Here is a 12,762-nt window from a genome sequence, read left to right on the forward strand (position 1 = left end):
AGTGACTCAAGAGATGGGCCACCTTGGAACCAGTGGCCTACTTCCAAAGTGTTCACTGCTCCGGCTGGACTCCGACCTCAAGCTGCCCTTATCAGACAACTCACATTAAGATTGCCAAAGGAATTTTAAACTCTGGTAAGATATTAAAGGCCTATGTCTTTTTCTGATTTTTTTTTTATGACAGACCCTGCTTTCTTCTCTTGAGCCTCTGAAATGAGGAGAAAAACAGTTTCCACAACACTGAATTGTGGACCTACATGGCCGACCACATGCATTTTAATTTATTTATGATCAAAACTGTAAGACAACTGTGTGACCGGGCACCTTAGGTCTCTAGGGGAATCTCAATGGTGGGGAAGACAGGGGTGAGAGAACTTGGTTCTGTTTGAGACTAGAAGCTGTCTCCCAGGTTTCCATCTTTGTGAAGAAGGGTTCCAATTCCCCACCCTTCGCTGGGCAGGAGAGCCTGTGGCCTGCATCCACACCTGCCCCAGTGACCTTTCCTTCCTACGCGGTTAGCTGGCTCTCAGGACGAGCTGCTCTTACCTCCTGTGTGCCCGTTTTCTAGACAGTTCCCCCTGGTACCCGTGGCATCAGAGATCCCCTCACACTTGTTTGGCAGATTCTCAGAGACACTCTGAAAAAATTAATATCCATAATTATTCTGCAAAACTCCAATCATTTCATAAGGAGGTATCTGAAGTTTTCTTATTTATTTTTCTTTATTTTTTCCTTTGTTATTAAAAACTATTGGCAATAAAAATATCACACACCAAAATAACCAGATCCAAAGACAATAAAAGTTAATAACTTCTTAATAAATTCCTATTTCAAAAGACATTGTTTTAAAATTAAGTATATGTTGAGTTCCAGAATATCTTTGTGCAGCATCTTCTGTACAGTTTGTAGATCAAGCCAATACTTTTTTTTATATGGTAACCAAGTCTTGCATATTAATCATGGGGTCCATGACCATCACATATATGAACCAACACTGAATGACATGCACACCTCAACAAGGAACTACACTTAGGAACTACACTTACAATTTATTTTTTAAATAAAATTTTATATGTATACTGCTTTTAATATAGATGAGGACAGAAAAAAATTCTATGTTTTTGAGGCATACACACACACACACACACACACACACACAATGTGTAGTGGTTGGTGACTTTATCACAGTGCATATTTACCTCACCCCTACCAAGCACTTGTATAACCATACCCAGAAAACCCCCGACCCTGCTTTGGTAGTTAAGCTCCATATTTGCTCTGATGAGAAGAGCCAGATTCTTGGTGAACATAGCACACGGTTGTAGAACCTTCATTTAGATAAACAGGAGCTTCGATGACCTAGATATACAGTGGGAAAATGCTGATGGGAAGTGGTTGACTAAAATGTGAAAGTAGTAATAAAACCTTTATGCTTTTTAAAAAATATTTATTTGTTATGTATACAACATTCTGCCTCCATGTATGCCCACACGCTAGAAGAGGGCACTAGACTCATTACAGATGGTTGTGAGCCACCATGTGGTTGCTGTGAATTGAACTCAGGATCTTTGAAAGAGCAGGCAATGCTCTTAACCACTGAGCCATCTCTCTAGCCCCTAAAATCTGCTGGAGAGATGGTTCGGGGGTAGGAGTTCTGGCTGGTCTTCCAGAGGACCCAGGTTCAATTCCCAGCACCCATGTGGTAGTTCACAACCTTCTGTACTCCAGCTAGACATATGTGTAGGCAATACACACAGTTAAAATAAAAATAAACTTAGAAAAAGACTGTCATGCAAATATTAGACCTGCCATGGATTCTTTCTTCATTAATAAAGACCACAAAGTATTTCACGTCTAGAGAAAAAGGAATGTTAGGAACAATTACTTATACACAGCATGGTGGCACATACCCTTAATCCCAGCACTCAGGAGACAAAGGCAGGTGTATCTTTGTGAGTTCAAGGCCAGCCTGGCCTACAAAGTGAGTTCCAGGACAGCCTGAGATACACAGAGAAACTCTGTCTCAAAAACCAAAGCAACCAACCAAACAACAACAGCAACAAACAACAGTTACTTATTAAATATTTGCAAAATGCCAGGTGCTTCTAGTGTCTCAAATGACACTCAAGGTGGTTTAGGGAGCTGATGTCATGGCATTGTGTTCCATTGCTTAGGAAATACAGCAGTCTACATGGCTATGAAATATCATGCATAAATAACCCGATATATGACTATGCAATGTCATGCCTAAATAACCCGATTTTTACTAGTGAACAGTTTTCACTAAGAGAAAAATCAGAATGAAACTCATGTCAGCAAAAGAGCAACTACCTCGTTTTCAAGGTGTACCTTCTCCCAGGCCAAGATTTCTTCCTCTAATGTTTGGAACTCACTGTCGGACAGCCTGTCCTGAGGATCTTCACCCGCCAAAGCGCTTGCTGTCCTGCCACCAGGAGGCGCTGCACTGGCGGTTCCCACCGTTCGGGCTGGGGCCTCGCAGTTGCTGTGCAGAGGCTTCTGGGTCAGGTCGGGTGTGCCTTTACTTTTCTTATAAGTGTCGCAAAGGGTAGAATCACTCCAACTTTTTAATTCGCTCGTGTGATTCCTTTCTGTGGAGTCTGAAAGCCTTTTGGAGTCACTGGATTTCCGCATGTGTCTGCTATCTAATTGCCAGGCCATGCGTTTTGGTATCAGAGTTTTTTGCAACTGGCTCTTGAATTCACAGCCCTTTTGCTTTTCGCCCATACATACTTCTGGGCATTTACCTCTTCTCTTTCCACTTTCTGTAGTTTCAGAAGATTTCTCCTTGCTTTTATGAAGGAATTCTTCTATTTCGGACTTGTTACTTTCATAGTCTAATTTATTTTTCATTAAGGGAGATTTAGTAACTGATTGGCCACTGTGTTCCAGAACCTGAGAGAAAGAGGGAGATGGAAAGATGTTTCTAAGGCCACCTTCCTTCTGTCTGGGGTAGGTCTGCAGTGTTACAGCGGCCAGTGCAGCAGTGGCGTCTCTACCCTCACAGCCAAGCATATCCCAGGCCAGTTTAGGGGTGGCCGACTTCAGGGGTGTTGTTCCTGTAGAGTCATCCCGTGGTCGTGCTTCCTCATGGTGAACAGTAATTTTGACAGCTTCGCAGATCTCACCGACCTTCTGGCTTAGCTTGTGTACAGCAAGTTGTACAGTATCTTCACCTTCCAGTCTGTCTCCTTCCATTAACACTCCCCTGAGCACTTGCCCCTTGGCAGATCTTGAATATCCATCTTCTCCATCAGAAGCCATGCTCGCCTCTGGCTCCTGGTCTTGCTCCTGGAGTTGTAAAGGTGGGGAGCTCCTCTGTTTGACTTGACACTGGGATGCTCTCTGTGCCAAGGGATGCTTCTCCAACTTATCCTTGTCCTTGGAAATCAAGCGGCATGAACAAAAAACATTAAAAAAAATAACACGTACCTTTGGCTTTTCATAATATACATTTAGTTACACAAAACCCACAACAAGCAAGACTAACAACTAACACTAGTGTAGAGCTGGTGAGATGGCTCGGAGAGTAAATAAAAGTGCGTGCCACCGAAGACACAACCTGAGGTCAATCCCCAGAACCCACAGGGTAGAAAGAGACAATCATCCCCCACCCCCGTTGTTCTCTAATCTTCTTGGGGTGCTGAGACATGTGCACGTGCCCACACATATAGTAAATAAGTGTAAAAAATACCACATTTACCTTAGTCCACCCAGGAGACTTAACACTATCACTACTATTTAGACTAATCCTCACTTGGTATGTGTTAGGTAATTTTAAATACTATAAGAACATTCTCACATAAAAAGATTTTATTTCACCATTCTTTAAATATTGAGCCCTGATGTTCACTGACACTTAGTCTCTGAAAATCAGTAATTGACTAGTACAAGAGCTAAGACATTCACCTTCAAAACGGTGACACCGTGTGTGCAAAAACAGATTAACACAGAAGAAAACAATTTTAACATGATGCTTGAATAGCCTGCAATTGTGATGATTTCCTAAGTTTTCCCAGGCAAGATACAGCATAAAGAAGCCTTAATTAAAAACTTAAGAATAATAGAAGCTCAAGAACATTGATTTATCAAGTATCTAAAACAAGCCAGGTCCTTCTCTGTGCTTTTTAGTATGAGAAGAAAATGACTTTGGAGGTAATTGTCCTACTGCTGGCTTCCCTGTTATTTCAGGATAGTAAGAGGCAAACTATGGAAGGCTGGAGAGATGGCTCAGTGGTTAAGAGCACTGGCTGCTCTTTCAAAGGACTGGGAGTTTGTTGGGGTCCGGTGTCCCAACATAAACTATCTCTCTGGACCGGCGTGGAGGCATGGGAATAATTGAGACACACTTCACACAGCTATATCAGAAGGGAGTCTCAGGGTTCATTCAAATCCTGAAGATCACACGTGTTCATTTTCCAAACATTTTATTTATTTATTTATTAAAAATTTCTGCCTCCCTTTTCCCTCTCCTTCCCCACCTCCCCCTCCCTCTCTAGTCCTAAGAGCAGTCAGGGTTCCCTGCCCCGTGGGAAGTCCAAGGTCCTCCCCTCTCAATCCAGGTCTATAAAGGTGAGCATCCAAACAAACCAGGTTCCCACAAAGTCAGTCCATGCAGTAGAATCAAAATCCAGTGCCATTGTCCTTGACTTCTCAGTTAGCCTTCATTGTCAGCCACGTTCATAGTGTCCATTTTGATCACATGCTCCATCACTCCCAGTCCAGCTGGCCTTGGTGAGCTCCCATTAGATCAGTCCCACCATCTCAGTGGGTGGACGCACCCCTCGTGATCCTGACTTCCTTGCTCATGTTCTCCCTCTTTCTGCTCCTCATTTGGACCTTGGAAGCTAAGTCCAGTGCTCCAATGTGGGTCTCTGTCTCTATTTCCATCCATTGCCAGAGGAAGGTTCTATGGAGATATGCAAGATATTCATCAGTGTGGCTACGGGACAAGGCCAGTTCAGACACCCTCTCCTCTGCTGCCCAAGGAACAATCTGGGGACCTCTCCTTGGACCTGGGAACCCCTCTAGAGATAAGTCTCTTGCAAACTCTAAAATGGCTCCCTTAATTAAGATATTTACTTCCTTGCTCCCATATCCACCCTTCCTCCATCCCACCCATCCCATTCCCCCAAGCAATCCTGAATCCTCCACTTCACCCTTCTCTCTACCCATCTCCCCTTACATCCACTCCTCCCACACCCATGCACCCAAGTTTTGCCTGGTAATCTTGTCTACTTCCAATATCCAGGAGGATAACTATATGGTTTTGTTTGGGTTCACCTTCTGTAACATGGAGGGCCGGCTTGTTGGGGTTTCTGTCCCTCCCAGCACCCCAACAGCCGGCAAGCAACAAAGAAAATCACACACAGGACTCCATAAAGTTATAAACTGATTGGCCCATTAGGTCAGGCTTCTTGTTAACTCTTATAACTTATGTTACCCCATTATCCTTATCTATGTTAGCACATGGCTCCGTACCTTTCTTAGCGGGGCAGGTTACATGCTGCCTCTTCAGTGGTCTGCACAGGAGTGGCTGAGGGAGCTTCTGCTTCCAGAAGACTCCCAGTCTCTTTGCTCCACCCCTCTTCCTGTCTGGCTTTCCCGCCTATACTGCCTGCCTGGCCAATCAGCGTTTTATTAAAATATGATCGACAGAATACAGACAATTCTCCCGCACCAACCTTCTTATTTAGCTTCTCTAGGATCACGAATTATAGGCTCAATGTCCTTTAATTATGGCTAGAATTCACTTATGAGTGAGTACATACCATATTCCTCTTTTTGGGTCTGGGTTACCTCACTCAGTAAAGCATTTTCTATGTCCATCCATTTGCATGCAAAATTCAAGATGTCATTGTTTTTTACCGCTGTGTAAAACTCCAATGTGTATATGTTCCACACCTTCTTTAACCATTCTTTTATTGAGGGGCACCTAGGTTGTTTCCAGGTTCTGGCTATTACAAATAGTGCTGCTATGAACATAGTTGAACAAATGCTTTTGTGGTATGATAGGGCATCTCTTGGGTATATTCCCAAGACTGGAATTGCTGGGTCCTGAGGGAGGTTGACTCCTAGTTTCCTGAGAAACCACCACACTGATTTCCAAAGTGGCTGCACAAGTTTGCATTCCCACCAACAATGGATGAGTGTTCCTCTCACTCCACACACTCTCTAGCATAGGCTATCATTGGTGTTTTTGATTTTAGCTATTCTGACAGGTGTAAGATGGTATCTCAAAGTTGTTTTGATTTGCATTTCCCTAATCACTAAGGAGGTTGAGCATGACCTTAAGTGTCTTTTGGCCACTTGAACTTCTGTTGAGAATTCTCTGTTCAGTTCAGTACCCCATTTTTTAATTGGGTAAATTAGAGTTTTAGTGTCTAATTTCTTGAGTTCTTTGTATATTTTGGAGATCAGACCTTTGTCTGATGAGGGGTTGGTGAAGATCTTCTCCCAATCAGTAGGTTGCCTTTTTGTCTTAATGACAGAAGCTTCTCAGTTTCAGGAGGTCCCATTTATTTATTGTTGCTCTTATTGTCTATGCTACTAGGGTTCTACCTAGGAAGTGGTCTCCTGTGCCCACATCTTGTAGACTACTTCCCACTTTCTCTTCTATCAGGTTCAATGTGGTCAGATTAATGCTGACGTCTTTAATCCATTTGGACTTGAGTTTTGTGCATGGTGATAGATATGGATCTACTTTCATTCTTCTACAGGTTGACATCCAGTTATGCCAGTACCATTTGTTAAAGATGCTTTCTTTCTTCCATTGTATACCTTTAGCTCCCTTGTCGAAAATCAGGTGTTCATAGGTTTGTGGGTTAATATCCAGATCTTCTATTCGATTCCATAGGTCAACTTCTCTGTTTTTATACCAATACCAAGCTGTTTTCAATACTGTAGCTCCTTAATAGAGTTTGAAGTCAGGGATGGTAATGCCTCCAGAAGTTCCTTTATTGTATAAGATTGTTTTGGCTATCCTGGGTTTTTTGTTTTTCCATATAAAGTTGATTATTGTTCTCTCAAGGTGAGAACAATTCTGTGAAGAATTTTGATGGGATTTTGATGGGAATTTCATTGAATTATAGATTGCTTTTGGTAGAATTGCCATTTTTACTATGTTGATCCTCCCAATCCAAGAGCAAGGGAGATTCTTCCATTTTCTGGTATCCTCTTCAATTTCTTTCTTCAAAACCTTAAAGTTCTTGTCAAATAGATCTTTCACTTCCTTGGTTAGAGTTACCCCAAGATACTTTATGCTATTTGTGGCTATCGTGAAAGGTGATGTTTCTCTGATTTCCGTCTCTGTATCTTTGTTCTTTGTGTATAGGAGGGCAACTGATTTTTTGGAGTTGATTTTGTATCCTGCCACAGTACTAAAGGTGTTGATCAGCTGTAGGATTTCTTTGGTAAAGTTTTTGGGGTCGCTTATGTACACTATCATATCATCTGCAAATAATGTAAGTTTGACTTCTTCCTTTCCAATTCGAATCCCCTTGATCCCCTTATGTTGTCTTATTGTTATTGCTAGAACTTCAAGCACTATATTGAAGAGGTATGGAGAGAGTGGACAGCCTTGTCTTGTTCCGGATTTTAGTGGGATGGCTTTGAGTTTCTCTCCATTTAATTTAATGTTAGCTGTCGGCTTGCTGTATATTGCCTTTATTATATTTAGGAATGAACCTTATATCCCTAATCTCTCCAAGACCTTTATCATAAAGGGGTGTTGAATTTTGTCAAATGCTTTTTCAGCATCTAATGAAATGATCATATGGTTTTTTTCCTTTGGTTTATTTATATGATGGATTATGTTGTTAGATTTTCGTATGTTGAACCAGCCCTGCCTCTCTGGAATGAAGCCTACTTGATCATAATGTATAATTTTTTGGATGTATTCTTGTATTCGGTTTGCCAGTATTTTATTGAGTATTTTTGCGTCAATGTTCATGAGTGAGATTAGTCTGTAATTCTCTTTCTTGGTTAAGTCTTTGTGTGGTTTTGGTATCAGGGTGACTGTAGCTTCATAAAAGGAGTTAGGCAATGACTCTTCTGTTTCTAGTTTGTGAAACACATTAAGGACTATAGGTATTAACTTTACTTGGAAGCTCTGATAGAATTCTGCATTGAAACCATCTGGTCCTGGGCTTTTTTTGGTAGGGAGGTTTCTGGTGACAGCTTCTATTTCCTCGCGACTTACAGGTCTATTTAAACTGCTCACCTGGTCTTGACTTAATTTTGGTAAATTATATTTATCTAAAAAGGTGTCCATTTCTTTCACATTTTCCAATTTTGTGGCTTTTGTAGTAAGATCTAATGATTCTCTGAATTTCCTCTGTGTCTGTGGTTATGTCCCCCTTTTCATTTCTGATCTTGTTAATTTGCATGTTCTCTCTCTGCCGTTTGATTAATTTGGATAGGGGTTTATCAGTCTTGTTCATTTTTTCCAGGAACCAGTTTTTTGATTCATTGATTCTTTGGATTGTTTTCTGTGTTTCTATTTTTTTGATTTTAGCCCTCAGTTTGATTATTTCCAGTCTTCTACTTCTCCTGGGTGAATCTGCTTCTTTTTTTTCTGGAGCTTTCAGGTGTGCTGTTAAGTCTCTAATGTGTGCTTTCTCCGTTTCCTTTATGTGGGCATTTAGTGCTATGAACTTTCCTCTTAGCACTGCTTTCATAGTATCCCATAGGTTTGGACATATTGTGTCTTTATTTTCGTTGACGTCAAGGAAGACTTTAATTTCTCTATTTATTTCTTCCTTGACCCAGGGGTGATTCAGTAGTTGACTGTTCAGTTTCCATGAGTTTGTAGGCTTTCTGGGGTTAGAATTGTTGTTGAATTCTAACTTTATTCCATGGTGATTTGATAGTACACAGGTGATTACTACAATTTCTTTATATCTATGGATGTTTACTTTGTTAGCAATTATGTGATCAATTTTTGAGAAGGTTCCATGAGATGCTGAGAAGAAGGTATATTCTTTTCTGTTTGGGTGGAATGTTCTATAGATGTCTGTTAGGTCCATTTGGTACATTACATCTGTTAGTTCTCTTATTTCTCTGTTAAGTTTCTATCTGGTTGACCTGTCCATTGGTGAGAGAGGAGTGTTGAAATCACCCACTATTAGAGTGTGGGGTTTGATGTATGTTCTGAGTTCTAGTAATGTTTCTTTTACATATGTGGGTGCTTTTATATTAGGGGCATAGATATTCAGGATTGAAACTTCCTGCTGGTGAATTGTTCCTGATATGAGTATAAAGTGTCCATCTCTGTCACTTCTGATTGATTTTAGCTTGAAATCTATTTTGTTAGATATTAGTATAGCCACACCCGCTTGTTTCTTTGGTCCATTTGGTTGGAAAACCTTTTCTCAACCCTTTACTCTGAGGTAGTGTCTGTCATTGTGTTTGAGGTGTGTTCCTTGTAGGCAGCAGAATGTTGGATCTGATTTTGTATCCATTCTCTTAACCTGTGCCTTTTTATAGGTGAGTTGAGTCCATTGATATTAAGCGATATTAATGACCAGTGGTTGTTGACTCTGGTTGTTTTTCCTGGTGCTAGTGTTTGTGTGTTTCCCTTCTTTGAGTTGTGCTGGCAGAGGGTTGTCAGATGCTTGTGTTATTATGGGTGTTGTTGGCTTCCTTGGTTTGTGGTTTTCCTTCTAGTATTTTCTGTAGGGCTGGGTTTGTGGCTACGTATTGTTTAAATCTGTTTTTGTCCTGGAATATCTTGTTTTGTCCATTGATGGTAAATGCAAGCTTTGCTGGGTATAGTAGTCTGGGCTTGCATCCTTGGTCTCTTAGTTTCTGCAGCATATCTATCCAAGACCTTCTGATTTTCATGGTTTCCATTGAGAAGTCAGGTGTAATTCTGATAGGTTTCCCTTTATATGTTACTTGACCTTTGTCCCTTGCAGCTCTTAATATTTGTTCTTTATTCTGTATGTTTTGTGTTTTGATTATTATATGGCGAGGAAATGTTTTTTTCTTGATCCAGTCTATTTGGTGTTCTGTATGCCTCTTGTACCTTCATAGGAATATCCTTCTTTAGATTGAGAAAGTTTTCTTCAATAATTTTGGTGAATATATTTTCTGGGCCTTTGAGCTGTAAATCTTCTCTTTCTTCTACACCTATTATTCTTAGGTTTGGCCTTTTCATGGTGTACCAGATTTCCTGGATGTTTTGTGTTAAGAATTTGTTGGATTTGTTTTGTTCTTTAATCAGTGAGTTTATTTCCTCTACAGTATCTTCAGTGTCTGAGATTCTTTCTTCTATCTCTTGTATTCTGTTGGTCATACTTGTCTCTGCAGTTCCTAATCGTTTACCCAGATTTTCCATATCCAGTCTTCCCTCAGTTTGTGTTTTCTTCATTACCTCCATTTCATTTTTCAAGTCTTGAACTATTTCCCTTACCTGTTTGATTGCTTTTTCTTGGTTTTCTTGTTTTTCTTGGGTATCTTTGAGAGATTTATTCATTTCATTTACTTTTTTGTTTGTTATCTCCATTTCTTTACGGCAGTTTTTCACCTCCTGTTTAAGTTCCTCTATTATTTTCATATAGTTCCATTTAGAGTCGATTTCTTCTATTTCTTCTGGAGTAGGGTGTTCAATTCTTCTTGTTGCATGATCCCTGGATTCTGGTGATGTCATGTTGCCTTTTAGGTTGTTGGAGGAATTCTTGCATTGGCGCCTGCCCATCTCTTCCTTCAAATGGAGCCAGGAGAGTCTTGGTGTCTTGGTTTAGTCTTTGCTGTGACTGACTCTTGGGGTGGATCTCTTCAGTGCAGGAGCAGGAGCTGTTCCTGTCCCTCTATATGGAACTCTTCAGCACTGAAGCAGGGATAACTGGTAGTCCAAGGACACCAGAGATAAAAGGGCAAATGTCGGGGCAGGACTGGGTCGAGTGAAACCCAGAAGACCCTGCAGCAGGAGCTGGGGGGGGGGGCTGTGCTCTCTTCCAGGACAGTCCGCCCGGGATAGCACACACTCACCCCTCTGAATGGAACTCCTCAGCACAGACACAGGGATTCCAAACATCTTTTATCCTCCAAGGTAAACTAAGGGGGAAGTTTGTTAGCATCTGTTTCCAGGGTAGCAGGACTAAGGTCACATGCGCAGCTCTGTCACTAGCTTGGAAATGACACCTCTTCTCAGGCAATCTCCGTAATTACAAAGAAGGGAGCAGAACAACATCAGCATATCCTGAGCTCCGGAGACAGCCAGGCTGAAGATGCTTTTAGCACCTCTGCTGCTGTTGTGGCTGGAGAGGCTGGCTGCCGACACAAAGCAGAAATATGTGGCCTGTATAATATTGCCCCACAGGAGTTCAATTCTCAGCATCCGCATGGTGACTTAAAACCATATGTAACCCCAGTTCCAGGCCTCTATGGGCACTTCATACATATGGCACACAGACATACAAGCAGGCAAAACACCCATAGACACAAAATCAATAAAACATATAGTCTGAACTTCCTTTCTGAATCTCATTAGGACTCTTATGCAGCAAAATATGCCAAAGAATCATAGGGTACATCAAGTAACCTGGAATCATTCTTCAGATTTTGTAGATATTAGTCACAGCCCATGGTGATCCTCGAAACTTTTATGGTCACATTTCCATACCATATATATCATAACTGTTTTATTAAAATGAATCTTACACAGTGGTGGAATTGTCCTAATCATCAGTCACCAATCCCTAGTACTGAGGTAGCAAGCACACACTACCTGTTAATTCTACAGGAGGAATGTGAGGAAATAATTCTGGGCAGAAATCTCACTCTGTATGTATTCTAGGCGGACTACCTCAGCTCCATGTGGTGTGATAACAGGCTCACATCAGCACACTGGACTCACTTTCATGCTGTAACACCACTTGATGCTTATTTAGAAATAATAGTGACATTAAGAAAGAAAATACTTCAGAAATTACTTCATCTGTCTCCTTGACTAATCCTAACATACATGTGATATCTATAGAATGTACTCACAAATTCATGAATTATGACAATTATTATTGTGATTTGAAAAACATTTTTGACTAGCTCCAGTTATCTCAATGAAATGAAACAAATAGCAAAAGAAAACCAGAGATTTGAAACCACTTCAGAAAGACGGTCACGCTATAAATGAAGATGGCAAATAAAGCGTGCAGAGAGATGAGCCTGTTTCTCACTAGTTTGTCCGTTCTTTGACTGCTGGTTCCTCTGCCATACAGAAGCTTTTCAGTTTCATGAGTCTCCACTTATTTTTGGTCTTTGTGCCTGTGCTGTTAACATCCTGTTCCTCATCAATAAGTTCAAGCCTATTTCTCACATTCTCCCCATCAGTTCCAGTGTATCTGCCCTTAGGTTGGGGTCCTCAACCCATTTGGAGCTGAGTTTCTGCAGGGTGATAAATGTGAATCTATTTGCATTCTTCTACATGCGGCTGTCCAGTTTGATGAGCACTATTTGTTGACGATGCTGTCTTTTCTCCAGTGTGTATTTTTGGCCTTTGCTTTTAGTAAAAATCAGGTGTCTGAAGATGTAGACTTGTTATGTCTGGTTCTTTGTTTTGATCCCATTGATAAGTGTGTCTGTTTTTAGGTTGAAGATAATTTCTTCAATTTCTGTGAAAAACTGTGTTGGAATTTTGATTGGAATTGCATTGAATCTGTAGATTGTTTATGGTAGGATGTTCATTCTAATGATTCATGAGTGAGGGATGTTCTTCTGATGTTCTTAATTTCTTTCTTCAAT

General features: G+C 40.9%; 1 protein-coding gene across 1 annotated transcript in view; it reads right to left on the reverse strand.

The window, feature by feature from the left end:
• Positions 1-526: 526 nt before the first annotated feature.
• The window catches only part of LOC148121191 (uncharacterized), a 51,247-nt gene continuing 39,011 nt past the window's right edge, over positions 527-12,762 (reverse strand). The window contains exons 6-7 of the mRNA XM_087909483.1: positions 2,332-3,399; positions 527-637 (exon numbers count right to left, since the gene is read on the reverse strand). Of these exons, the coding sequence (XP_087765609.1) occupies positions 527-637; positions 2,332-3,399 (1,179 nt within the window). The remainder of the gene's footprint in view (positions 638-2,331; positions 3,400-12,762) is intronic.

This window comes from Myodes glareolus, chromosome 8 (genome assembly GCF_982192425.1).
Source record: "Myodes glareolus chromosome 8, mMyoGla1.1, whole genome shotgun sequence".
Taxonomy (NCBI): Eukaryota; Metazoa; Chordata; class Mammalia; order Rodentia; family Cricetidae; genus Myodes; species Myodes glareolus.